This window comes from Macaca fascicularis, chromosome 19 (assembly GCF_037993035.2).
Source record: "Macaca fascicularis isolate 582-1 chromosome 19, T2T-MFA8v1.1".
Lineage (NCBI taxonomy): Eukaryota > Metazoa > Chordata > Mammalia > Primates > Cercopithecidae > Macaca > Macaca fascicularis.
The window spans coordinates 56418703-56446197 of record NC_088393.1 but is presented as its reverse complement, the minus strand read 5'-3'; the positions used below and the strand labels follow the sequence as shown (position 1 = coordinate 56446197).

General features: G+C 52.8%; 2 protein-coding genes across 5 annotated transcripts in view; both read right to left on the bottom strand.

Annotated features, from left to right (window-relative positions):
- Positions 1–180: 180 nt before the first annotated feature.
- On the bottom strand, positions 181–8715 carry GRWD1 (glutamate rich WD repeat containing 1). Its single transcript, XM_005589771.4, has 7 exons — positions 8512–8715; positions 8204–8321; positions 7861–8023; positions 3826–4039; positions 3544–3686; positions 3145–3342; positions 181–1365 (listed from the first exon to the last, which is right to left on the bottom strand). The coding sequence occupies exons 1-7, from the start codon at positions 8696–8698 to the stop codon at positions 1048–1050; spliced, it is 1341 nt and encodes a 446-aa protein (XP_005589828.3). The 5' UTR covers positions 8699–8715; the 3' UTR covers positions 181–1047.
- Positions 8716–9772: 1057 nt separating this feature from the next.
- Positions 9773–27495, bottom strand: part of GRIN2D (glutamate ionotropic receptor NMDA type subunit 2D) — a 57506-nt gene continuing 39783 nt past the window's right edge. For 3 of the 4 annotated variants that reach the window (XM_045380861.2, XM_074024064.1, XM_065534713.2), the window contains 3 exons: positions 12750–12937; positions 12324–12556; positions 9773–12105 (listed from right to left, as the gene is read on the bottom strand). In XM_045380861.2, the coding sequence (XP_045236796.1) occupies positions 10768–12105; positions 12324–12556; positions 12750–12937 (1759 nt within the window). In that variant the 3' untranslated portion in view covers positions 9773–10767. Of the gene's footprint in view, positions 12106–12323; positions 12557–12749; positions 12938–27495 lie in introns of those variants that run through there. The other variant, XR_012427812.1, reaches the window with a different exon arrangement.

Sequence of the window (27495 nt, the reverse complement as noted above, 5' to 3'; positions counted from 1 at the left end):
CTTAGAGAAGGTAGAACGTGGCAGCACCCAGTGGGCGGAGGGAGGGTTGCACTGGACTCCCAGTGGCCTCCCCTAGTCTAGCGGCCTGGGGGCAGCAGGCACCAAATTCCTCCCCACCCCCAAACTCCCCCCAGTTTCCTCACAGGGCTGTGGCCAAAGGACCAGAGTCTCACATGCACCTCAGGCCTCTTCCTGGTCCTTTATTGCTGCTCAGGAGCCCTGACCTTCCTCCCGACACAGCACCAGCCTCTAGGTCAGGGAGGAGGGGAGGGGGTCGCATGTAGCCCCCACACAGGGAAATCCTGGTCAAACCCAGCTGGCAGGAAGACAAGGGGCAGAAGCCAATTGTGTTGGAAGAACCCACACCTCAAATTCGATGCAGCCATTGTATATCCCCCGAGTTCCCTGCTGGGAACCAGCAGTCAAAACGGGGCCCTGAGCCGGGCGCGGTGGCTCACGCCTGTAATCCCAGCACTCTGGGAGGCCGGGGCGGGCAGATCACTTGAGATCAAGAGTTTGAGACCAGCCTGGCCAACATGGTGAAACCCCGTCTCTACTAAAAATAGAAAAATGAACAGGGTGTGGTGGCACATGCCTGTAATCCCAGCTACCCGGGAGACTGAGTCAAGAGAATCACTTGAACCCAGGAGGCAGAGCTTGCAGTGAGCCGAGATCGTGTCACTGCACTCCAGCCTGGGCGACAGACCAAGACTCCGTCTCAAACAAACAAAACACTGGGTTCTGGGGCACAGGTCAAATGGGTGACAGCTGACAGGAAGGAATCCATCGACACACAGGCCCCACCAGGCCACACAAGTCTCTGGGTGGGCGTGGTCTCACAGAGCCCTGGTTAAACCAAGTTCTTTGGTGAGAGGAGTCACTGGGTCAGACCCAGGCCTTCTAGAGAACAACACACCAAACAGAATCCACCACGGCAGCCCAGAGGCTGGCCAGTCCCAGTCAACAGACCTGAATGAACCCCTTCCGGGGGGCCCAGTTCGACTTCAGTTTCCAAGCAGGAAGCAAAAGCAGGGCCAGTGGGACGCCTCAGACGCTGATAGTGCGGAAGACGGTGAAGCCCGACAGCGCCGTGCTGACCAGGAGCCCCGGGCACTGCGGGTGCCAGTGCAGCTCCTTCAGCTCAGTCTCGCCCTGGTGCACGAACAGCAGCTGCTGCGGGAGGTCGGCCAGTCCGGGATCAGCCTCCACGTCGCCTGCCTCAGGGTCCCGCTCCACTGCCAGGTCCCACTGTGTGATCTGGTGGTCTGCACCCGAGGCTGCAAAGACCCCGCTGTCCTGGGGGTGCCACTCAACGGAGGTCACGGGGGCCACGTGCTGCTTGAAGGTGGCCACTGGGGAGCCAGACTAGAAGGACAGGATGGGAGTGGTGGGCTCTGAATGCCTCAGCCTGACTCCTCAGGGGGACCCAGGCAGAACCCCCAACCCCTCTCGAGCCTCAGGGTTCAGCCAGGGCCCCACCTCTTAAGCCCTCACAAGCCCACAGTCCAGAAAAGGGACACAGGGTAATTCTGGCTGCTAAGAAGGCTGACCAGCCCAGGGGTTGCTGGGAATTGGGATTGACTTGCAAAGAAGCCCCTCCCAGCTCAGGTCACAGCTGCTCTTCCCTCTGCCTGCCTGTTTCCTTCTCTGTAAAAGGACGGCATGGGCCAGGCGTGGTGGTTCACGCCTGTAATCCCAGTACTTTGGGAGGCTGAGGTGGGTGGATCACCTGAGGTCAGGAGTTGGACACCAGCCTGGCCAACGTAGTGAAACCCCGTTTCTACTAAAAATACAAAATTAGCCGGGCGTGATGGTGCACGCCTATAATCCCAGCTACTCGGGAGGCTGAGGCAGGAGAATGGCTTGAACCCAGGAGGGGGAGGTTGTGGTGAGCCCAGATCACGCCACTGCACTCCAGCCTAGGCAATAAGAGCAAAACTCTGTCTCAAAAAAAAAAAAAAAAAAAAAAGGAGGGCATGGCTCTCCCAGAGCTCTCCTGGCAGATTCTACAAAGGCCTGAAAGGAGGCAGAAGCCCAATCCCCGGAAGCCGACCCAGAGAAAGACTAAGAATGACAGCACTTTCACTACAGCAAAGGCCCCGCTCAACTGGCGTCTCTCTCATTAGGAGAAGCAGCTCTGAAGTTCCCATGGTCAACAAGCTGGGCCCTGTGTGACCTGGTGGGCCTGGGAGGCTGGAATCCATCTCCAGCCTCTTCCCCAGGGCTGATGCTATAGAAATGATCAAACTGGGCCGGGCGCGGTGGCTCAAGCCTGTAATCCCAGCACTTTGGGAGGCCGAGACGGGCGGATCACAAGGTCAGGAGATCGAGACCATCCTGGCTAACACGGTGAAACCCTGTCTCTACTAAAAAAATACAAAAAAACTAGCCGGGTGAGGTGGCGGGCGCCTGTAGTCCCAGCTACTCGGGAGGCTGAGGCAGGAGAATGGCGTGAACCCGGGAGGCGGAGCTTGCAGTGAGCTGAGATCCGGTCACAGCACTCCAGCCTGGGTGACAGAGCGAGACTCCGTCTCAAAAAAAAAAAAAAAAAAAAAAAAAAAAAAAAGAAATGATCAAACTGGAGGGGAAAAAGGATGACATCATGGCAGCCCAGGAAGGCAGAGCCACACAAAGCTGTGGCTTTGTCCAGAGGGATGCCAGACACTGCAACTCCTCCTGCGCAGGGACCCTCCCAGCTCCACAGTGTCAACCCCTAGCTTGGCTGTCATGTCACAGCGGCTCCTGTCCTTTCTGTGCCTCAGTCCTCTCCTACAACGAGCAGGCTGGGCCCCAATTCTCAGTTGCATCTATAAATCTACCACTCTCTGAAGCTCTCAGCACTGGCTGTACAGACGGCGGTACTTCTGCCCACAGGCAGGTGAGAGTTCTGGTCTCTGCAGTCCTAGCCCCTCCATTTCTTGTCAGCTGTTCCCCTGGTGGAGTGAGTGACTCCAAGAGTGGAGACGCACCACCCTTCCTCTTGTTGAGCCTGTTTCCTCCTCTGTACCCTGAAGAGGCGGGTGTCTAGTTCTAAGGGCTCTCCAGCTCTGTTGAATAAAACCATTCAAGGAGGGAGGATCCTACAAATCCCAGGGCTGCTGGGAGCAAGCTTCTATAGACCCCGGGGGCAGGCTGGGAAAATACCTTGAACTGCCGAAGGTCCCAGATCTTGAGGGCCCCGTCGTCCCCGCCACTGAGCAGGAAGGGCTCCCGGCGGCTCCAGCTGATGACATTGACGTCCCCATCATGGGCGGTGGCCGTGGTGAGCATGCAGGCCTTGCTGGGGGCTGCCCGGATGTCCCAGATGCGGATGGAGGCGTCAGCTGAGCAGGAGGCGAACACCTGGGGGAGGCGGAGCCTGAGCGGTCCCGATGCCCGGCAGCGGTGGGCTACTCTCTCTTCCACCGTCCCTCTTACTAGCACTTGGCCTGGAAACTAAGTCTCCGTCAGGCTCCCAGCCCTCTTTTCCCTCAGACCTAGGAGTCTAGGTCCCTGGCACGAACTCCATCAGAACTAGACGACCAGACCCCCGCCCACCCTCACCGTGTTCTCGGTCGGTGACCACTGCAGGTCCTCCACAGAGCGCGTGTGGCCCACGAATGGCCGCTGGTCCACATGCCAGGAGCCGCCGTCCGTAGGTGTCCAGAGGTGGATGTTCTTTTGACAGTCACCGGTCAGCAGGCGACCTGGGGAAGGAAGTCAGGAAATGACCTCGCCCCACCTGGCCGCAGCTCGTCCCCTCCCCGGAGTCTAAGCGCCCCGCCCCTTGCTGCGGAGCCTGCTCGCCCCACCTCCCGGGGACTCCTCAACACCCCAGGGACTCACCGGGCACCCGGGGGGACCAGTCAAGGGCAAAGCCCTCGCCCATGTGCCCAGCAAAGGAGAAGATGGGCTTCATTTGGGCCTGCTCGTCCCGGAGGAAGGCCACCAGGGCCTGGGGGTCCTCCACCACCTGCAGAAGCCGCCGCAGCGCAAACACCTCCACGTGGCCCTTCTCTGACCACACCCCAGCCACGGGCTCCTCACCCAGCCACGACACCTGCAGAAGAGCCGGGGGAGGAAGGGTGATGTGAAATGAGCGGAGAGGAGGATTGGGGCACTGACCACAAGCTCCCCATATCCCAGAGAACCAGAAGCGCGGTTCCTCAGATCTCCGAGGCCTGGAACTACAGCTCCTAGAAACCTCTGTGGGAAGAAAATCATAACCTGCAAAAACCAGCATGGTAACCGGGACAGTTCTCCACAGTGGGGTGGGAGTGGGCGGAAGGGGGGAGTTGAGGTGGGAGGATAGAGCCCCAAGATGCCTGGGAGCTGAGGCTGCAATTCCTGCCAGTCCTTGGGAGGGTGTCCAGGCTCCTGGTCTTGGTAACCCTCTAAATGCTGGAAGGCCACAAAGCTCAGTCCTTGGATCTCCTTGCGTCTGTGTTCACCAGGAGACCCAGTCCAGCCACAAGGTTTCTAGTACCCCTAGCCCTGACATCTCTCCTGGGCTCCAGACTCCTACTGCACTGACCGTTCAAACTTTTTTGTTTTGAGACAGGGTCCAGCTCTGCTGCCCAGGATGGAGTGCAGTGATGCCATCACGGCTCACTGCAGCCTCAACCTCCTGGGCTGAAGTGATCCTCCCACCTCAGTCTCCCAGGTAGTTGGGACTATGGGTGAGCACCACCACATCTGGCTTTAAAAATTTATTTTTTTGTAGGCCGGGCATGGTGGCTCACACCTGTAATCCCAGCACTTTGGGAGGCTGAGGCAGGCGGATCATGAGGTCAGGAGTTCGAGACCATCCTGGTTAACACCGTGAAATCCCATCTCTACTAAAAATGCAAAAAATTAGCCAGACATGGTGGCGGGCGCCTGTAGTCTCAGCTACTCTGGAGGCTGAGGCAGGAGAATGCCGTGAACCCAGGAGGCAGAGTTTGCAGTAAGCTGAGATCGCGCCACAGCACTCCAGCCTGGGTGACAGAGCGAGACTCTGTCTCATTAAAAAAAAAAAAAAAAAAAAAAAATTTATTTGCAGAGACAGGCTCTCACTTTATCACCCAGGCTGGTCTGGAACTCCTGGTCTCAAGTCATCCTTCTGCACTGGCTTCCCAAAGTGCTGGGATTACAGGTGTGAGCCACTATGCCAGCTTGAGCATTCAAACTTAACCAATGCCAAGCTCCTAATCGCCACCTGCAACTGCTCCCTCTCCACCTCAGGCCCAAAACTACAGGACTCATTCTTGTCTTGTCCCTTCTTCCTCATGCCCAGCACCTACGCTGGCTACACTAAAAATGCTCACTTCCAGGGCTGGGCGCAATGGTTCACGCCTGTAATCCCAGCACTTTGGGAGGCCGAGGAGGGCGGATCACCTGAGGTCAGGAGTTCAAGACCAGCCTGGCCAGCATGGTGAAACCCCATCTCTACTAAAAATGCAAAAGTTAGCCAGGCGTGCTGGTGGGTGGCTGTAATCCCAGCTACTTAGGAGGCCGAGGCAGGAGAATCGCTTGAACCCAGGAGTCAGAGGTTGTAGTAAGCCAAGATTGCGCCATTGCACTCCAGCCTGGGCGACAAAAGTGAGATTCCGTCTCAAAAAAAAAAAAAACAAAAAAAACCCCCTCACTTCCAACCCCCTTCTCGTGATCTCTATTGCTGTCACACTACTACTGATGTCATCCTTGCCCTGAATACTATAAGTCTTCCCACAGGATTCTTTCCTCCTACCCTTGCCTCTCTGCAATTGATATTTAAAACAGCAGCCAAAGGGATCACTTTAAAACAAAAGCCAGACCCTGTCTTTCCTCTGCCCGGAACCCTCCAATGTCTCCCAGTTAAAAGCTGGAGTACTTAAAGTGGCCAACAAGGCTCTGAACAATGTCTTCTCTGTGCCCGCCCCCCAAATTATGTCACTGTCCCTCCTTGTTCATTGTGCTCCAGACAGACTGGACTCCCCACCTTCGCTTGAAACTCTTCAAACTTGCCAAGCTCACCCCAGAGCCTTTGAACTTGTGTTTTCCTTGCCTGCAAATTCTTGTCCAGGGTTCACTGCCCCACTACCTGTGAATATCTACTCAAATGGCATTTTATGACTGAATACTTCCTCACCACACTGTTTAAAAATAGCAACCCACTCCTGGAGCACCCTAACCCTCTTCCCCTGCTTCCTTTGAATTTTTTCCAGGATAGTTAACACCTTTGGACATTGTACACATTTACTTAGTTTCATCTCGTTCCCTTCCCCGACTAGTGTGTAAGTTCATGGAGCCGCAGACCTTTTGCTTGCTGCTAAATCCTCTGCATCTAGAACAGTACTGAAACATAGCAAAAATAATTTCATGGAAACAGACAGTCCCAGCTATAAGTCAAGTACTGCTCTAAGTGCTCTTCACATACCATATCATTCTATTTACAAGTCTACCTGATCAGAAGATATTTTAGCTTTGAAGCAAAAAAACAAATAAACAGGCTGGGCACAGTGCCTCATGCCTATACTCCTAGCATTTTGGGAGGCCAAGGTGGGCAGATCACTTGAGTTCAGGAGTTCAAGACTGGCCTGGCCAACATGATGAGACTCCGTCTCTACTAAAAATACAAAAAACAGCCGGGCGCGGTGGAGTGCACTTGTGGTCCCAGCTACCTGGGAGGCTGAGGCAGGATAATCACTTGACCCCGGAAGGCAGAGGTTGCAGTGAACCGAGGTCACGCCATTGCACTCCAGCCTGGGCAATGGGAGTGAAACCCTGACTCAAAAACAAAACAAACAGCCACAACCAAAAATAGTTCCTGAATGGTAACAGAAAATACATACCTCCTATTACATACAACCAGGTGCTATTCTAGGCACTATATGTTATTTCATTTGACCTCATGCCAGCCCCATCAGATAAGTTCTGTAACTCACTATGTTACCAAAGAGAAAAGTGAAGAACATAAAACATACCCTGACTTTGGGAGCCTGAGGCATGAGGATCACTTGAGGTCAGGAGTTTGAGACCAGCCTAGCCAACACGGTGAAACCTCTTCTCTACTAAAAATGCAAAAAATTGGCCGGACGCAGTAGCTTACGCCTGTAATCTCAGCACTTTGGGAGGCCAAAGCAGGCGGATCACGAGGTCAGGAGTTCGAGACCAGCCTGACCAACATGGTGAAACCCCGTCTCTACTAAAAATACAAAAATTAGCCAGGCATGGTGGCATGTGCCTGTAATTCCAGCTACTCAGGAGGCTGAAGCAGTAGAATCGCTTGAATCTGGGGGGCGGAGTTTGCAGTGAGCCGAGATCACGCCATTGCCCTCCAGTCTGGGTGACAAAGCAAGACTTCGTCTCAAAAAAAAAACCCAAAAAACAAAAAATTATAAGGGTGTGATGGCGGGTGCCTGTAGTCCCAGGTACTTGGGAGGCCAAGGCAGGAGAATCGCTTGAACCTGGGAAAAAGAGGTTGCAGTGAGTCAAGATCACACCACCCCACTCCAGCCTGGGCAACAGAGAGACACTCCATCTCAAAAAAAAAAGGCCGGGCACGGTAGCTCAAGCCTGTAATCCCAGCACTTTGGGAGGCCGAGGCGGGCGGATCACCTGAGGCCAGGAGTTCAAGACCATCCTGGCCAACATGGCCAAACACTGTCTCTACTAAAAATGCAAAAATTAACCAGGTGTGGTGGCGTGTGCCTGTAATCCCAGCTACTCGGGAGGCGGAGGTTGCAGTGAGCCGAGATTGTGCCACTGCACTCCAGCCTGGGTGACAGAGCAAGAGTCGGTCTCAAAAACGAAAAAAAAACAAAAAAAAGGACATGAGGATGTGTTGGGAGTTAGGGACACAGGGGTCGGGTCGGGTGTGTTTTCAGAGTACACAGAGCAGGTTCCTGGGACCACACCTACCCGAACTCGGTTGATGCCACCATAGTGGGGCAACATGGCCAGCTCCAGCTGAGGCTTCCGCTCTTCCTCATCCTCTTCATCTTCCTCCTCCTCTTCTTCATCACTGCCCTCTGAGGGTGGGGGCTTCGTCCCATGCAGATTGTGCATACGAAGAATCATCAGTCTGGGGGAAATTGTGGGGTGAGTTACGCACTAGATGCCACGATTCTTAGGAAGGAGAGAGCTGGAAACCCAGGAGACTCCTGGGTCTGCGAGAGGCAGAAACTGGAAGCCCTAACTGCTGGGTCTTGAGGAAGGGGCTGGAAACTGAGCCTCCTGGTCCTGGAAACGCCTCGGGTTTTACCTGTTGCTCTGGGCGCTCTCAGCCTGGGTCCCAGCACACAAGTAAAGTGTAAGAGGAAGCTCTGTCCTGTTGTCTCCCAGGTGATCCCGGACTATGTCAAAGCTGAGACAGGGGGCGCCTGGGGATGGAAGGAGGGGTTTACGAGTTAAGACGGGACAGTGAGAGCTCAGTCCCCGTCTCCCTCATGGATCAACCGCCTCCGGTGTGAAATCCTCTCTTGGACCCCAGCCTTCTCTTCCCGAGCACCTCTCAGGTTAAAGGCTGGGGATTAGCCACCTCAGGACCCTGGAGTCCGGACTCAGCCCTACCAGTCTGCGCTCGGTGGTAGAGCACGTAGGCCTCCTCGTCCATGACCAGTTCCTCTCCTTCGCGTAGCGGCGGTCCCCGGCCGGGCAGGTAGACCTGGGCCGGGCCCTCGGGACTCGTGTCGCCAGACTCGGCTTCCATAGGTTCCCCGGTTTCACACGTGTGCCGCCGACCCTTGCGCGCCGCCATCTTCGAACCTTCTCACTGCTGACGTCCGGTAAGAGCGTCACTTCCGGGTTTCGCCTTCCGCCTAATGAGATCAGCCCTCCTGCGCGGTTACCTTGGAAACCCCAGGGACAGCTAATTCGAGAGGGTAATGCGGCAACGCGGGAGGAGAACTCAGGTAATGGCGCCAGCGAAAAAAGCCTGCGGATACGGAGAAACTGCATCTTCGCGTGACTTTGGGCGCTGTTCCTCGCGGTAGTGGCAAGGCCTCCTGGGAGTTGTAGTTCTACGGGAGGCCTGTTTTCCGCATCTTCCACTTTGATTCCCAGAGCGTTCTTTCCACTTAATTAATTATTCATGTATGCAAATTTGCTCTCTCACTGGCAAGGAGATTGGGTTTCTGCTCCCTGAGGACCCAAAAGGCCGGTTTCTTCTCCTCTCTCTGTTTTGATGGCTTTGTTTCAAAAATGCCTTCTTGTAGACAGGATGGATATTATCTGTAAGTTAGGCGGTTCAATCTACCCTCTAGGGGCAGTCAATTGCCTAACTAGACATTCACATTGCAGCTCTGGTCAGCGAGCACTTAATCAGAAAGTCCACCCTCTGGAGGCAGCTATTACAAGTGCTTCGTCTCTCTTTATCGCGCATCAGCACCAGCGGTTTGGCTAATTGACATAATGAAATGTTAGAAATAGATTCTCATTGGTGAGATTAACAGCATTCAAGATAATGCGGATTGGCTGGGATATGTCAGACACTCTCCTAGCTTGCATGAACAGGATATTAAGAATCTAGCAAGCCTTGGTGCCTATAGCCATAGGAAATAAAACCATACTTTTGATCCTAATATGTTTTGTCTCCCGGATCTATCTCACCACTCTCTTGGGGTCTCTGTCTGCCCCAGTACCCTCTGGATTTCTCTCTTTTCAGGGTCTCTTCCCACCTCCTCTTTCTTGGTCTTTGTCTCCCCACCCACCTCCTTTCAGAGCCTCTGTTCTCTCTCTAATTCTGTGTCCTCTTCCCCTGTGGGACTTTTGTGTTTCTGTTTCCTCCAGAGAAGTTGAGGGGGGCTAACAGACACGGAGCTTAGGCTTGGACTGAGGAGGCATAAAAACATGGTTTATTCCAAACACTGCAATGTGGAATAAGAGAGTGGGAAGGGAGGTTGGTGGAGAAGTGTGGACTCCCAGACCCTCCCCTCCGCAACCCAGCCCCAGACCCGGCTGGAGATCTGGGAAGAGGAGGTTTTTTTGGAGGACTGCTGGGTCATCACTGAAGGGTCGCAAATAAGGGTTGGATTTGGAGAGGATGTGGTTGGTGACAAGTGGGGTGTCGGGAGGTGCGGCAGGGTGGGAAGTTTTGGCTTCAGGGAGGTTGGGTTCATCGCGGTGCAAGGGAAGGCGGGGCTTCCGTTGGGGACGTGTCCTAGGTCAGAGTAGGGAAAAGCGACCGAGGATGGAAGAGGAGGAGGGGGTGTCACGGTTTGATGTCAAGGGTCACAGTCTGGTCGGGGCACAGTCTGGGGTTCGGGTCACAGTTTGGGGTCAGGGGTCACAGTCTGGAGTCGGATGACCATTTTAGGAGTCGGATGTCACAGTCTGGGTCAGGGGTTTCTGTGTGGCGGGGCCAAGGTCTGGGGTCACAGTTTGGCGAACGCGTCTCACAGTTTGGAGTCCCAATGAATGAAAGGTTAAAAACGGGCTTCCCCGGAGGCGTGGCTGGGGCCGGGGAGCTGCACAGTGATGTGGGGGCCACGGCCCCGGGCGTGGAGGTGGGACGCGGGAGTGGCGTGACCCCCCCACCTCCCGCCCCATCTGGTGACGTTAAAAAGCCCTTGTCGGGTTTAAAAAAAAGTCCGGTGGGCTCCAAGGCCCCCGCCCCCTCGCTCTCAGCCTGGGTGATAATTGGGGGGACCAAATCCTCTCCGGCTTGCGGTTCCTCCAGAACCAGGGGGCGCAGGACGCTGCTCCAGGCGGGGTCCAGCCAGTTCCACTGCTTTCCTTCCCAACCCACGCGGGTCCTGTTCACTGCGGGCGCCCCCTCGGGCCGTGGCCTGCGCTGACCAAGGGGGCGGTGGGGCCCCCGGGGCCGCGTCATACCTCGGACTCGAGGCTGGAGAAGTGTGCAGAGCCCCTGCGGGTGCCCAGGTCCCCGCCCCGGTGTCTCCGGTGGGAAGCTGTGGGCAGCGGCGGCCCCCAGTGCGCGGCGTGAGGGCACCTGCGAGCGTGGCGGGAGGGCCCGGTAAGCCTGCGCGCAGGGGCGGCGCGAGGGCACGAGCTGAGGTCCTCAAGCGAGCGCGAGGTGGGCGCGGGCGGCGGGAGGTCCCAGCCCCCAGCGGCGCGCCGGTGCCGGTGGTGGTGGGGCGCAGCAGCGGCGGGTGTGCGGTGCGAGGCCCGCGGGCGGTGCGGGTGTGACCGCGGGCACCCGCAGCGGGCACGGCGTCGGGGCGGAGGCCCGGCGGCCCAGGGTGGAGGCGGCGGCGCCCACCAGCCGCCGTCCAGGCCATCGTGCGAGCAGCTGAGATGGCGCGGCGGCGGCAGCAGCTCCAGGCTGGCGCAGTGGCGACAGTGCCAGGCGGCCGGACCGCTGCGCGGGGGCAGGTAGTCCCAGCTCCCGGCGCGCCAGCCCCCGAGCTTGTCGACCGACCAGTAGCGGCCGGGCGGCGGCCCGAGGCGCTCGGCGTACGGGTAGGGGAAGTCGGCGAACCACCAGGGCTCCAGGCCGCCCAGCGACGCGCCGCCCAGGCTCTCCGAGTCCTCCGAGTCCGACGGCGACGGCTCGAGGTCGAGGTAAGGGCAGGGGGGCGGCGCGGCCCGGCACGGGGGTGGAGCGGCCGGGGCTCCTCCGCCCGCGCCTCCCGCGCCTCCCGCGCCGCCCGCGCCCGGCCCCAGCAGGGGTTGGCTCTCGGGGTCCGATCGCGGCCACCGCGCGGGCGCCGGCGGGCTCTCGTCCTCGAAGGCCAGGCGGCAGAGTGGCGGCCCGACGGCGGTGGCCGCGGCGGCGGGGGGCGCGGGCGGCGACGGGAAGCCGGGGAAGGCGCCGGCGGGGGGCTCGGCCGGCTCCTTGTCGCGTACGATGGCGAAGTAGGAGGGCGGCGGCTTCTGCGGGGGCTGAGCGGCCGGCGGGGACAGCGGGCGCCCGGCTGCGCCCCGCGGTGCCGCACGCGCCTCGCCCAGGCCCAGGCCCAGGCCCTGCGGCTCGATGGGGCCGTAGTAGCGGTGGAAGCCGTCGGCCAGGCCCGCGCCCCCCGGCGGCCCCGCGCCCTTGGTCCGGCGCCAGCGGTCCACTGCGGCGCGCTCGCGGGGCACGAAAGGTGCGGGCCCGGGCGCCGGCCGCGGTGCGGGGTACGCGGGGCTGGGCAGGGGCTGCGGCGGCGGCGGGGGCTTGGCGGGCGGCGGGGCGGCCTCGGCGCTGCAGCAGCTGTACATGCCCTGCGGGTTCGGGGACAGGATGGGGGTCAGCGCGGGGTGCCCAGGAGGCCTACCTGCCTCCCCTCAGTCCCTCCCTCCTCTCCATTTCCCAGCCTGCGTCTCCCGCTCTCTTCCCCACTATCCACATCTCGACCCACATCTCCATGTCTCTGCCCGGCTTTACCTTTGTCCCCTGCCCCCGCCATCTCCCCTTCTTTGCCTCCCTCTCTGCCCCGTACCCTGGAGAAGGCCAGCAGGAAGTCCATGCGGTGGGTGGGCCCCAGGCAATGCCGCAGGCGCCAGTACACCAGGTGCTCCCAGGCGAAGACCAGCAGGGACAGGCCCATGGCCACCAGGAGCATGTAGAAGACGCCCGCCATGTTGTCGATGTCCAGCTTGCTGCTCATCACCTCGATTTTGTCATTGTGGCAGATCCCGGAGAGCCACAGCCGCTCCAGCATCTCGATCTCATCTGGGGAGGGGCGGTCAAAAGTCACTTGCTATGAGTACCCTCAGAGGACCCTCGTCTGTGATGTGGGAGTGTAGGCCCTCAGCCCCTTCCTCCCTCAGACCCTGGTGTCCCGGCCTTTGTCCCTTTCTTCCCCAGAACCCAGGGGCCTCGCCCTCCCCCTCTCCGCTGTGGAAATCCCTGCGCGCAGCCGCACCATCCCCCAGGAACTGCAGCAGCGCCAGGTCGATGGGCCGCTTCCAGCGGGAGCCCTTGTGCAGGGCGATGCCATAGCCTGTCGTGGCGAAGACCTTGCCGGAGCCGATGGTGACAAGCTTGCAGCCCTCATCCTTGCGGGCCATGTAGTTGAGCACCGCAGCGTCGTAGATGAAGGCATCCAGCTTCCTGGAGGGAGGGGGAATGGAGGGCAGGGTCAGTCCCACCTAGATGCCCTCGCTGCCAGGCCTGGAACCTCCTCACCTCTAACCTCCAACTGCTCCAAATCCTAACTGGCCCTGAGCTCTTGAGCCAATCATTGCACTTCTCTGTACCTCAGTTTCAACATCAGTAAAATGGGCGTGGCAGCAATATCTCCCTTCAGAGTTGTTGCAAAAGTATGTTTTTAAGAGTCAGGGTCTTGCTCTGTTGTCCAGACTGGACCAGAAATCCTGGGCTCAAGCGATCCTCCTATCTCAGCCTCCCCAGGAGCAGGGACTATAGGCAAAGGTTAGATAGTACCTCAGGCAAAGGAGGTGTTAGCTGTGACTTTTTTTTTTTTTTTTTTTTTTGAGACAGAGTCTCACTCTGTTGCCCAGGCTGGAGTGCAGTGGCATGATCTTGGTTCACTGCAAGCCCCAACTCCCAGATTCACCCGATTCTCCTGCCTCAGCCTCCAAGTAGCTGGGATTACAAGCGCCCACTACCATGCCCAGCTACTTTTTGCCTTTTTAGTAGAGACAGGGTTTCATCATGTTGGCCAGGCTGGTCTTGAACCCCTGTCCTCGTGATCCGCCCATCTCGGCCTCCCAAAGTGCTGGGATTACAGGCATGAGCCATGGCAGGCGGCCAGAACAGAATGAAATAGTTACTCTTTTAGTCCTCACTGTAGTCCTCCAAAGGAGTGCATTTACTCTTGCATTTTAAAAAAGAGGATTGAGACCAGCCATGGTAGCTCATGGCTATAATCCCAGCAATTTGGGAAGCCAAGGCAGGTGGATCACCTGTGAACTCAGGAGTTCCAGACCAGCCTGGCCAACATGGTGAAACCCCATCTCTACTGAAAATACAAAAATTAGCCAGGTGTAGTGGCGGGCACCTGTAATCCCAGCTACTCAGGAGGTTGAGGCAGGAGAATTACTTGAACCTGGGAGGCAGAGGTTGCAGTGAGCCAAGATCGAGCCACTGCACTCCAGCCTGGGTGACAGAGATAGATGCCATCTCAAAACAAATAAGGAGGAGGATCGAGGCTTAGAAGGAGAAATGAGGAAAAAAATAATAATGCGAGTGAATGATTGCTTATATTGTGCCAGGCATTGTTCTATCTAGTCTAAGAACTCTTTTTTTTTTTTTCCTGAGATAAGGTCTCACTATGTTGCCCAAGCTGAAATGCAGTGGCACCATCATAGCTCACTGCAGCCTTGACCTCTTGGGTTCAACTGATCCTCCTGCCTCAGCCTCCTGAGTAGCTGGGACTACAGGCACACATCACCACACCTGTCTAATTTTTGTATTTTTTGTAGAGACAGGGTTTCTCCATGTTGCCCAGGCTGGGCTCTAACTCCTGGGCTCAAGTGAGCCTCCCGCCTTGGCCACCCAAAGTGCTGGGACTACAGGTGTGAGCCTGTAGGGAGATAACCATTATTTTCAGATGGGAAAACACAGACCCAGACAAATACCTTAACTTGCTTGGGTTCTCCCACTAGGCCCTGATTTCTTTCTTTCTTTCTTTTTTTTCTTGAGACAGTTTCGCTCTTGTCCCCCAGGCTGGAATGCAGAGGTGTGATCTCGGCTCACTGCAACCTCCACCTCCCAGGTTCAAGCGATTCTCCTGCCTCAGCCACCCAAGTAGCTGGGATTATAGCCATGCACCACCACACATGGCTATTTTTCTATTTTTAGTAGAGATAGGGTTTGGCCATGTTGGCCAGGCTGGTCTTGAACTCCTGACCTCAGTTGATACACCCGCCTCGGCCTCCCAAAATGCTGGGATTACAGGCGTGAGCCACCACACCTGGCCTAGGCCCTGCCCAGGCTGGAGCACAATAGTGCCATCTGGGCTTACCACAATCTCCACCTCCCCAGATCAAACGATTCTCCTGTCTCAGCCTCCAGAGTACCTGGGATTGCAGGCATGCACCACCACGGCCAGCTAATTCTGTATTTTTAGTGGAGACAGGGTTTCTCCATTTTGGTCAGGCTGGTCTTGAATTCCCGACCTCAGGTTATCGGCCCACCTTGGCCTCCCAAAGTGGGTTTCGCCCAAGGTGCTGGGATTACAGGCATGAGCCACTGTGCCCAACCTAGGCCCTGATTTCTAAGACTTGGTGGGAAGAGGCGCAGGGCTGTGGAGTTAGTTCTCATGGATGCATTTGTTATGGCACATGCTGCTATCACTCTCATTTACAACTGCTGTCATTTTACATTTATTTCTGTGGTGGTTCAGAACCTTCTGAAGGTGGTTCTCAACCTTCCCCATGAGACTGCAAGACCCCCAGGGTCCCAGTTGGTCTCATTCTCATCTGTGACTGGGGCATAGTTCCTGGCACGTAGGATGGCGTTGATAGATATTTGCAGAATAAATGAGTGAATGAATAAATGAATCCACACAGAGGAATACTGTGTAACTCTTCTGTGGTATCAGATAAATGCTTATGATCTGACAGGTGAGGATGTATGGGGTATATTTTATATATTTTTAAAATATGTATATGTATATTTTTCTTTTATTTTTAGAGATGGGGTCTCACTCCGTTTCCCAGGCTGGTGTCTCAAACTCTGGGGCTCAAGCAATCCTCCTGCCTCAGCCTCCCAAAATGCTGGGATTACAGGCGTGAGCTTTCACACCCAACCTAGGGGTGTATTTTTTAAAAAGTTAGGCTGGGTGTGGTGGTTCATGCCTGTAATCCCAACACTTGGGCCACATAGTGATACCCTGCCTCTATAAAAAAAAAAAATTAGGCTGGGTGCGGTAGCTCACGCCTGTCATCCCAGCACTTTGGGAGGCCGAGGTGGGCGGATCATGAGGTAAGGAGATCGAGACCATCCTGACTAACACGATGAAACCCTGTCTCTACTAAAAATACAAAAAAAAACTAGCCGGGCACGATGGCGGGCACCTATAGTCCCAGCTATTCGGAAGGCTGAGGCATGAGAATGGTGTGAACCCAGGAGGCAGAGCTTGCAGTGAGCCAAGATCGAACCACTACACTCCAGTCTGGGCAACAGAGCAAGACTCCATCTCAAAAAAAAAAAAAAAATTAGACAGGTGTGGTGATGCACCTATATTCCCAGTTACTCAGGAGGCTGAGGCAGGAGGATCCCTTGAGCCCAGGAGTCTGAAGCTGCAGTGAGCTATGATGACACCACTGCACCCCAGCCTGGGTGACAGAGGGATACCCTGTCTCTAAAAACAAAAAAACGAACAAAAAAATTACTCCCAGAATCCTATATAAAATATGAGTTCATATTGGCTGGGTGCAGTGACTCACACCTATAATCCCAGCACTTTGGGAGGCCGAGGCGGGCGGATCATATGAGGTCAGGAGTTCCACACCAGCCTGGCCAACATGGCGAAACCCCATCTCTATTAAAAATACAAAAATTAGGCCGGGCGCGGTGGCTCAAGCCTGTAATCCCAGCACTTTGGGAGGCCGAGATGGGCGGATCACGAGGTCAGGAGATCGAGACCATCCTGGCTAACCCGGTGAAACCCCGTCTCTACTAAAAAAATACAAAAAACTAGCCGGGCGAGGTGGCGGGTGCCTGTAGTCCCAGCTACTCAGGAGGCTGAGGCAGAATGGTGTAAACCTGGGAGGCGGAGCTTGCAGTGAGCAGAGATCCGGCCACTGCACTCCAGCCTGGGTGACAGAGTGAGACTCCGTCTCAAAAAAAAAAAACAAAAAAAACACAAAAATTAGGCCGGGCGCAGTGGCGGGCGCCTGTAGTCCCTGCTACCCGGGAGGCTGAGGCAGAATAATTGCTTGAACCGGGGAGGCAGAAGTTGCAGTGAGCTGAGATTGCACCACTGTACTCCAGCCTGGGTGACAGAGTGAGACCCTGTCTAAAAGAAAAAATATATATATATAATTTCATATTTATTTACTTAATGATATTTGTTGTGGGGTAAAATTTTGGTCATCTTAACTGCAGACATTGGACTAGCTCTTAGAGGGAGGTACCTCTCCTTCCTGAGTCCAGCATTATCCAAAAGAACATGCTCTGATGATGGAATGTTCCCTCTTCGCTGTCCAGCATGACAGCCAAGAGCCACATATGGCTCTCTAGCACCTGAAATGTGACCAGTGTGACAAAGGGGTGAATTTTTTTTTTTTTTTTTTTTTTGAGACAGAGTCTTGCTCTGTCACCCAGCTGGAGTGCAGTGGTACAATCTTGGTTCACTGCAACTTCTGCCTCCCGGGCTCAAGTGATTCTCCTGCCTCAGCCTCCCAAGCAGCTGGGATTACAGGTGTGCACCACCATGCCCGGCTAATTTTTGTACTTTGAGTAGAGACAGGGTTTTGCCATGTTGCCCAGGCTGATCTCGAACTCCTGACCTCAGGTGATCTGCCCGCTTCGGTCTCCCAAAGTGTTGGGATTACAGGTGTGAGCCTTAGCTCCTGGCCACATTTTATGTAATTTCATTAATTTAAATGGAAGTAAGTATTGTACAGCACAGTTCTGGGAAGCCAAGATAGATAGATAAAGACAATAGATAAAGATAAAGAAAGATAAGACAAGCTAGGGCCAAGGGCGGTGGCTCATGCCTGTAATCCCAGCACTTTAGGAGGCCGAGACAGGTGGATCACAAGGCCAGGAGTTCATGACCAGCCTGGCCATGCTGAAACCCCATCTCTACTAAAAACACAAAAATTCGCTGGGTGTGGTGGTGCACGCCTGTAATCCCAGCTACTTGGGAGGGTGAGGCAGGAGAATCGCTGGAACCCGGGCAGCAGAGGTTGCAGTAAGCCAAGATCAAGCCATTGCACTGCAGCCTGGGCGACAGAGCAAGACTCCGTCTCAAAAAAAAAAAAAGCATGGCTGGATGCTGAGTTGAAGAGAAGCCAAAGGATCTTCCAGGGAATACTTAACCTCCAGTTTTGAGTGGTGAGCCCGTCTGTTGATTTAAGTCCTCCTGTGTCCCCAAACCTTAAGAAAAGTCCTGTCCACACACTCACAGGCTCACATATAAATGCCGTGTGTGTGTGTGGTTGGTTGCATAGAAATCAGGGAAAAGGACTGAATTAGTCCATACGTGCTAAGTGGGGAAAGACACAGGAAGTGGATTCCCCAAACTGAATGTCTCTCTAGCTGAAGCAAAGACTCGGGGTGGAGAATGTGAAGCTCTGGAGAATTAGCAGAAACCTGGGGAGGACGTTCATCATCCCACTGTTGTAGAATGGGGTTTGAATTAATTTTATATAGATCCTAACAGGGAGTTCCCAGATGACACCTGGAAACATAAGTATAGGTGAGAAAAATACAGCCACTGCCTGCAGGCACTTCTGCCTTGTAGGCAAACTGTAATTTTTCCCTATGTTTCTCTTTGTTTAGGAAGATGCCCTTGGGGGTGAAAGGTGAATTGCTATTGAGGTTTTTTTTTTTTTTTTTTTTTGAGACGGAGTCTCGCTCTGTCGCCCAGGCTGGAGTGCAGTGGCCGGATCTCGGCTCACTGCAAGCTCCGCCTCCCGGGTTCACGCCATTCTCCGGCCTCAGCCTCCCGAGTAGCTGGGACTACAGGCGCTGCCACCTCGCCTGGCTATTTTTTGTATTTCTTAGTAGAGACGGGGTTTCACCGTGTTAGCCAGGATGGTCTCGATCTCCTGACCTCGTGATCCACCCATCTCGGCCTCCCAAAGTGCTGGGATTACAGGCTTGAGCCACCGCGCCCGGCCCTATTGATGTTTAAGTGGAAAGAAGTTTCTAGAGTTAGGTTGAAGGGGAGGGATGGAGGGGCTGGGACTGGGATAAGATGGAAGGAGTGTCTCCGGGGTCCTTAGAGGACAATGGGGAGTGGAAGGAGAGACTCCAGTTGAATTTTGGAGAAAGCTAAAAGTCAAGGTTCCCAGTGGTGGAAATATTTGAGAGATTTCAGAAAGAGGAGCTCTAACAGCATTCACTTTCAATTGTTTGCTCAGTTGTTCTGGGATATACTGTCTCCCTCCCCTCTCACATCCACCCCACCACGCCCTCATGGTCCCTAAATATCTATTTAAACTCAGCCATTCCAGGGGCCCTGGCTCATGCCTGTCATCCCAGCACTTTGGGAGGCTGAGGCAGGAGGACTGCTTGAGTCTAGGAGTTCAAGACCAGCTTGGACAACAAAGGGAGACCCTGTTTCTACAAAAACTTTAAAAATTAGCCAGGTTTGGTGGTACACGCCTGTCGTCTCAACTACTTGGGAGGCTGAGGTGGGAGGATTGCTTGAGGGCAGGAGGTTGAGGTTACAGTGAGCTATGATTGTGCCATGCATTCCAACCTGGGTGACAGAGGGAGACCCTGTCTCAAAAACAAAACTAAAAGACCTCAGCCATTTCCTACAGCCTTTGTTCGGGTGTAGGTTTGGGAAAAATTAAAATTCCCTGCATCCGTCCTTTCTTTCTTGTTTGTTCTTACTCTGTCATCAGAGGGATCTTAACATTTGAGTCAGCTCTGTCCCTTTTCAGCTCACCACCCTCCGTTGGCTCCCCTCGTCACTCAGAGTGACTTGGATCACCTTGACTTTCGAGGCCCTGTGGCACCTGACACCCCCCATCCCTCCTTACCCGTCTGCCCTCATCTCCCAAGCCCCCCTCACTCTGGCCTGGGAGATGCACTTGGACCTCTCCAGCTTGCTCCCGCCCCAGGGCCTTTGCACTGACTGTTCTGCCTGCTGGAACATCCTTCTCCCAGGTAGCTGCCTGACTCACTGTCTTACCTTGAAACCTCCTTTGCAAAATTATGAATGACAGTGAAAGAAATCAGACCTAACCAACTCCATCTTGCTTCTAACCCTTAAGCTGTCCGTGCTTATTCCTGGGCATAGGCCGAACTAACTTTGGGAAGGAATTTCGTTCATGGGTTGACTCTGAAACAAAATCGGTAATAGCCCTTTCCTGAAAAGACCCCTTCTTGCCTGAGGACCAGTCTATCTTTGCAGGAGTAACAAATTAGCTACAAGATTAGACATTACATTTAGGGGTCACGCAGCCTCTGGCTCCTCAGCCTTCTCCTGGGGATAACATCACTATTGTAAAACCTAAGATGAGTGCTTGAGATATTCTACAGACCCTACACTTGATCAGACTGGTCATCTGGCTCAACCAGTTCTACCGTCCCACCCAGGAACAGAAAACAGCAAGAAAACCTCACTCTGATGCCCTGTGATTCCATCTCCAACCTGACCAGTCGGCACTCCCCACTTCCCAAGCCCCTGCCCACCAAATGATCTTTTCAAAACTCTGATCCCCAAATGCTCAGGGAGACTGATTTGAGTAATAATAAAACGGAGTCTCCCGCACAGCCGGCTCTGCGTGAATTACTCTTTCTCTATTGCAATCCCCCCTGTCTTGATAAATCGCCTCTGTCTAGGCAGCAGGCAAGGTGAACCCACTGGGCAGTTACAACCTCCATCAGGTGTTTGCTCCAAAGACACCTTCCTGAGCACCCTATTTGATACTGCAACCTCCAGCCGCCCGCCCCAGTTTCCCAAATGCATTCACCCTGCCCTATTTTTACCCATAGCATGTATCCCCTTGGAATGCACTATAGAATGTTCTTATTTATTCCGTGCATTGTGTGTCTCCTTTCACTGGAATTTAAGCTCTATGAGGCAGGGACTTTGCCTGTCTGATTCACCAGTGTATCCACAGGATCTGGAACAGTGCCTAGCACACACTAGGTGCTTAATAAGAAATGGCTGAACAGCTGGGCGTGGTGGCTTACGCTTCTAATCCCAGCACTTTGGGAGGCTGCCGGGGGCGAATCTCCTGAGGTCAGGAGTTCATGACCAGCTTGGCCAACATGGAAAAACCCTATCTCTACTAAAAATACAAAAATTAGCCCGGTGTGGTGGCGGGTGCCTATCATCTCAGCTACTCGGGAGGCTGAGGCAGGAGAATTGCTGAACCTAGGATGGACCACCTGAGGTCAGAAGTTCATGACCAGCATGGCCAACATGGCAAAACCCCATCTCTACTAAAAATACAAAAATTACCGGGTGCGGTGGCACGTGCCTGTAATCTCAGTTACTCGGGAGGCTGAGGCAGGAGAACTGTTTAAACCTGGGAGGAGGAGTTTGCAGTGAGCTGAGATGGTGCCTGGGCAACAGAGCTAGACTCCGTCTCCAAAACAAAACAAAAAAAGAAGTGGCTGAATGGACACTTAAAGGGAAGACAAGGTGAAGAGACAGAGGAAGAAGGCAGCTTTTTACAAGCCGAGGAGGAAGGTCTGGAACAGGTCCTCCCACAGCCCTCGAAAGGAGCCATCGCTGCTGACACCTTGATTTTGACCTAGCCTCTACAATAGCGGAGTGATACATTTCTGTTGTGTAAGCCACTCAGTCTATGGTATTTTGTTATGGCTGCCCTAGCAAATTAATAGAATTGTATATAGAAAATCCCAAAAGATCCACAATAAAAATTATTACGGCTAATAGAAGTTCAACAAGGGGCCGGACGTGGTGGCTCAAGCCTGTAATCCCAGCACTTTCGGAGGCCGAGACGGGCGGATCATGAGGTCAGGAGATCGAGACCATCCTGGCTAACACGGTGAAACCCCGTCTCTACTAAAAAATACAAAAAACTAGCCGGGCGAGGTGACGGGCACCTGTAGTCCCAGCTACTTGGGAGGCTGAGGCAGGAGAATGGCGTAAACCTGGGAGGCGAAGCTTGCAGTGAGCTGAGATCCAGCCACTGCACTCCAGCCTGGGCGACAGAGCAAGACTCCATCTCAAAAAAATATATATATACAAAATAAATTATATTCCTGTATACTAGCAATGAACAATTAAAATGAAATTAAAAGAATTCCAGGCCGGTTGTGGTGGCTCATATGCCTATAATCCCAGCACTTTGGGAGGCTGAGGCCAGCAGATCCCTTGAGTTCAGGAGTTTGAGACCGGCAAAAAAATAGAAATAAAAATAAAATAAAATATTTAGGAATATAATTTAACAAAAGAAGTTCAGGTCTAGTGTGGTCACTCAAACCTGTCATCCCATCACTTTGGGAGGCCAAGGTGGAAGGATTGCTTGAGGCCAGGAGTTTCAGACCATCCTGGGCAACATAGTGAGACCATCTGTACAAAAAAAATACAATTAAAATTTTTTTAAAAAAGAAGTTGAAAAGAAAAGAAGTGGGCCGGGCATGGTGGCTCACGCCTGTAATCCCAAGAACACTTTGGGAGGCTGAGGTGGGCGGATCACCTGAGGTCAGAAGTTCAAGACCAGACTGGCCAACATGGTGAAACCCAATCTCTATTAAAAATTTAAAAACTAGCTGGGTGTGGTTGCGTGCGCCTGTAGTTCCAGCTAGTTGGGAGGCTGAGGTAGGAGAACTGCTTGAACCCGGGAGGTGGAGGTTGCAGTGAGCTGAGATCACACCACTGCACTCCAGCCTGGGTGACAGAGTGAGATGGCATCTCAAAAGAAAAGAAAAGAAGTGGCCAAATGAGTAAATTCAGACTGGTCCAACGGAGGCCTTGCATGGCCCAGACACTGGAGCTGAGAAGTAGGATTCCATTAACACAGAAAAGATGCCAAAAGGGCATTCTCCATGGAAAGAGGCAAGATGAGAACAGTGTGTACTGTTAGTTTGGAATGTGTGAGTGTGAATTCATCCATATTTTAATTGATCCAAAAGAAATAAAAAATAATGCTTACATTAGGGCAAGGGGCCTCGATATTTCCTTTTTTGCCCCTGAGTGAGTGAAAAATTGGACATCTCTCATGGAATGGGCACCAAGAACTGGCTGGTAGGAGAAGCTGTGTTTCTCTATTTCCTTTTAGGACGTGCATTTCCTTTCTCCCCCTGCGGCGTTGCTTGACCGCAGCGGTAGGGTGAGCCCACGTTTGGCCGCTGAGCTGGCCAGAGCCCTGGGAGCTGCCTCTCCCTTGTGCCTCACTGTAAAGATGGAATTTTCTAGTGCTGTCCTCTATGGCAACCACTAGCTTGCCACATATGGCTATTTGGATTTAAATTTTATTTATTTATTTATTTATGTTTTATTTTTTATTTTTGAGATAGAGTTTTGCTCTCGTTGCCCAGGCTGGAGTGCAATGTCCTGGTCTCAGCTCACTGCAACCTCCACCTCCCAGGTTCAAGCGATTATGCCTCAGTCTCCCGAGTAGCTGGGATTACAGGCGCCTGCCACCACAACCGACTAATTTTTGTATTTTTAGTAGTGATGGGGTTGCACCATGTTGGTCAGGCTGGTCTCGAACTCCTGACCTCAGGCAATCCGCCCTCTTCGTCCTCCCAAAGTGCTGGGATTACAGGTGTGAGCCACTGCACCTGGCCTTTAATTAGGCGTGGTGGCTCACGCCTGTAATCCCAGCACTTTGGGAGGCCAAGGTGGGTGGATCATTTGAGGTCAGGAGTTCAAGACCAGCCTGACCAACAGGCTGACCCCAAGGCTGCCGTGAGCTATGATTGCCTCACTGCACTCCAGAATAAGACCCTGTCTCTAAACATAAATAAATAAACAAACAGAGAAATGAAGGAGAGGGAGATAATGTACATAAAAGAATTTAAGAAAATTCAAGAAATTTTCTCAGAACAAATGACATGAGGATACGATTGAAAGACCCAGCAATGAAAACAGATCAATGGCCACGTGCAGCAGCTCACGCCTGTAATTGCAGCATTTTGGGAAGCCAAGGCAGGAGGATCGCTTGAGCCCAGGAGTTCAAGACCAGCCTGGAAAACATAGTGAGAACCTGTCTCAAAGAAAATAAAGAAAAGGAAAGAAAAGAAAAGAAAAGAGAAAAAGAAAAGAAAGAAAGAGAAAAGAAAGGAAAACAGGCCGGGTGTAGTGGCACACACCTATAATCCCAGCACTTTGGGAGACTGGGTTGGGTGGATCACCTGAGGTCAGAAGTTTGCAACCAGCCTGACTAACATGGTGAAACCCTGTCTCTACTAAATACAAAGAAATTAGCTGGGCATGGTGCCACATGCCTGTAATCGGAGCTACTTGGGAGGCTGAGACAGGATAATTGCTTGTACCTGGGAGGCAGAGATTGCAGTGAGCCGAGAACGCGCCATTGCACTCCAGCCTTGGCAACAAGAGTGAAACTCCGTCTCAAAAAAAAAAAAAACAAAAAACAGATCAAGGCATGTCACTGATAAATGTCAGTCCACCAAGGACAAGGAAAACAACAGGTTACATACAAAGGCATAGGAATAAGAATGACCTTGGATTTCTCTATAGTAGCACTGGATATTAGAAAACAATAGAGTGACTCTTCCAAATTCTGAAGGAAAATGAGCTCTAATCCAGAATTCTATACCCAGCCGGACTGTCCATCAAGTACAAGGACAGAAAAAAGACTTTTCAGATTTGCGATGTCTCCAAAAATATACCTGCTATATGCCTCTGTCAGGAAGCTCAAAAGAACAGGGAAGCAAAACCCAGAAAGAGTTAGAATTTGTGCTACAACAGGATCCAAACCAGAGATGAAGGGATGAAGGTGAAATGTGATCCCAAGATGGGGGCTGTGCCCCAGGCTGGAGCAGGCCATAAGGCCACAAGAGCAACTTCTTCAATAAGATGAAATTGACAAGGCTAGGCACAGTGACTGACACCTGTAATCCCAGCACTTGGGAGGCCGAGGTAGGCAGATCACTTGAGGCCAGGAATTTGAGACCAACCTGTTCAATATGGCGAAACCCCACTCTACAACAAATACAAAAATTAGCTGGGCGTGGTGCTGCACGACTATAATCCCAGTTATTTGGGAGGCTGAGGCATAAGAATTGCTTGAACCCAGGAGGCAGAGGCTGCAGTGAGCCGAGATCGTGCCACTGTGCTCCAGCCTGAGTGACAGAGTGAGACCCTGTCTCAAAAAAAAAAAAGAAATTAACAGAGTGTCTGATACTTCTAACATATTAAGTATATTAAGATACTTCTGAACATATTAAGAAGAGATTTAGACAGTTAACAGATAATTTGGGTTTGAATTAGTTAACCACAAAGAAAACTCAGCCATGAAGCAACTGAAAAAAGAAAGAAAATGAAAAAAGACAAAAAGACAGTTACTAACTCAAGAAAAATAGACTAGGCAGCCAGGCACGGTGGCTCACGCCTGTAATCCCAGCATTTTGGGAGGCCAAGGCGGGTGGATCACGAGGTCAGGAGATCGAGACCATCCTGGCTAACACAGTGAAACCCCCGTCTCCACTAAAAATACAAAAAATTCTCCGGGCATGGTGGTGGGTGCCTGTGGTCCCAGCTACTCTGGAGGCTGAGGCAGGAGAATGGCCTGAGCCCGGAAGGCGGAGCTTGCAGTGAGCGGAGATCGCGCCACTGTGCTACAGCCTGGGAGACAGAGCGAGACTCCGTCTCAAAAAAAAAAAAAAAGGAAAGAAAAAGAAAAATAGACCAGGCATAGTGGCTCACACCTGTCGTCTCAACACTGGGAGCCTGAGGTGGGCAGATCCCTTGAGCTCAGGAGTTTGAGACCAGCCTGGCCAACATGGTGAAACCCCATCTCGACTGGGCAAATGTGGCTCACGCCTGTAATCCCAGCACTTTGGGAGGCGAGGCAGGCTGATCACTTGAGGTCAGGAGTTTGAGACCAGCCTGGTCAGCATGGTGAAACCCCACCTCTACTAAAAATACCAAAATTAGCTGGTTGCAGTGGCACACGCCTGTAGTCCCAGCTAATTGGGAGGCTGAGGCAGGAGAATCACTTGAACCTGGAAGGCGGAGATTGCAGTGAGCCGAGATCATGCCACTGCACTCCAGCCTGGGCGACATAGTGAGACCCTGTCTCAAGAAAAAAAAGAAGAAAGAAAAACAAAGAATTGTGTAGGAGAGGAAAGTAATCATGGTTTACTACTGTGGCAGCTGTGAGAGCATTTACATAGTCATAACATGTAAACACTGAATATTCATCTAGTCAGAGTCACAATGTGGGAGGCTGAATTGATTTAAATAAGAGTATGAGTATGTCTTCCATAGTGAGAAGCGGATGGAAAATGCCTAAAATTGAAAAATCAAGAGGTAGTCATACAAACATGGTATTTAGAGATAGGGAGATAAATCGCAAAATGACACAATAAACGAGGTGAAGGTAGATTCTTTTGGGGTGAGAGAAATGGAGGGTGCCATTTTTTTCCTTAAAGAGAAAATTCTTGCCAGGCACGGTGGCTCGTGCCTGTAATCCTGGCGCTTTGGGAGGCTGAGGCAGGAGGATCACTTGAGCCCAGGAGTTCAAGACCAGCCTAAGCAACATAGTGAGAACCTCGTCTCTACACACACACACACATACAGATACAAATTTAAAAATTAAAATTAGGCCGGGCCTGGTGGCTCGTGTCTGTATTCCCAGCACTTTGGGAGGCCGAGGTGGTCAGATTACCTAAGCTCAGGAGTTCAAGACCAGCCTGGCCAACATGGCGAAACCCTGTGTCTACTGAAAATACAAAAGTTAGCTGGGCGTGGTGGCAGCTCCTGTAATCCCACCTACTCAGGAGGCTGAGGCAGGAGAATCGCTTGAACCCAGGAGGCGGAGGTTGCAGTGAGCCAAGATTGCACCACTGCACTCCAGCCTGGGTGACAAAGCAAGACTCCATCTCAATAAAATAAAATAAAATAAAATAAAATAAAATAAATCAGATGTGGGGGTGCACACCTGGAGTCCCAGCTGCTTGAGAGGCTGAGGCGGGAGGATCGCTTGAGCCTAGGAGCTTGAGGCCGCAGTGAGCTATGATTGTGCCACTGCACTCCAGCCTGGGTGACAGAGTGCGACCTTGACTCCAAAACCAAACTAAACTAAACTAAAATTATTGTATTTGACTCTCCAAACTATGTGGATGGAGAACTCTGATAAATATAGAACCAAAAATTAGAAAAAAAAAAAAAAAAGTAACAAGGGATACTGGGGAAAAAGAATTCAGCAGAAGCAGGAAATCAGAGCAAGAGGCGACAATGAGAAACACAGGGGTGTCCTTTGTGAATCATGAAGCTTCCAGGGAGGGGACAAAAGGAGTGATTCTGGGTTGCTCAGGGCACATGTGAGGCAATATAGCCTAGTGGTGAGAAACTGGGCTGTAGAACTGGGCTGTCAGGGTTCAAGTCCTAGTTCTGCCACTTAGATGCAGGAAGCTTGCTGTTCCTCATGTTTCCAATAATACCCACTTAAGATTTTTATGAGATCTTAGGGTTTTAGTTGTGTTCCCTCCCCCAAATTCACAAATTGAAGTCCTAGCCCCCGGTACTTCAGAATGCGACCTTATTTGTAGATAGGGCCTCTACAGAGGGAATCCAGTTAAAATGAGATCATTAGGTTGGGTTCTAGTCCAGTATGACTAGTGTCCTTATAAAAAGGGGAACTTGGGCCGGGCGTGGTGGCTCATGCCTGTAATCCAAGCACTTTGGGAGGCTGTGGCAGGCAGATCACCTGAGGTCAGGAGTTCGAGACCAGCCTGAGCAACATGGTGAAACTCCGTCTCTACTAAAAATACAAAAATTACCTGGGCTTGGTGGCACACACCTGTAATCCCAGCTACAGGAGGGAGGCTGAGGCAGGAAAATCACTGGAACCTGG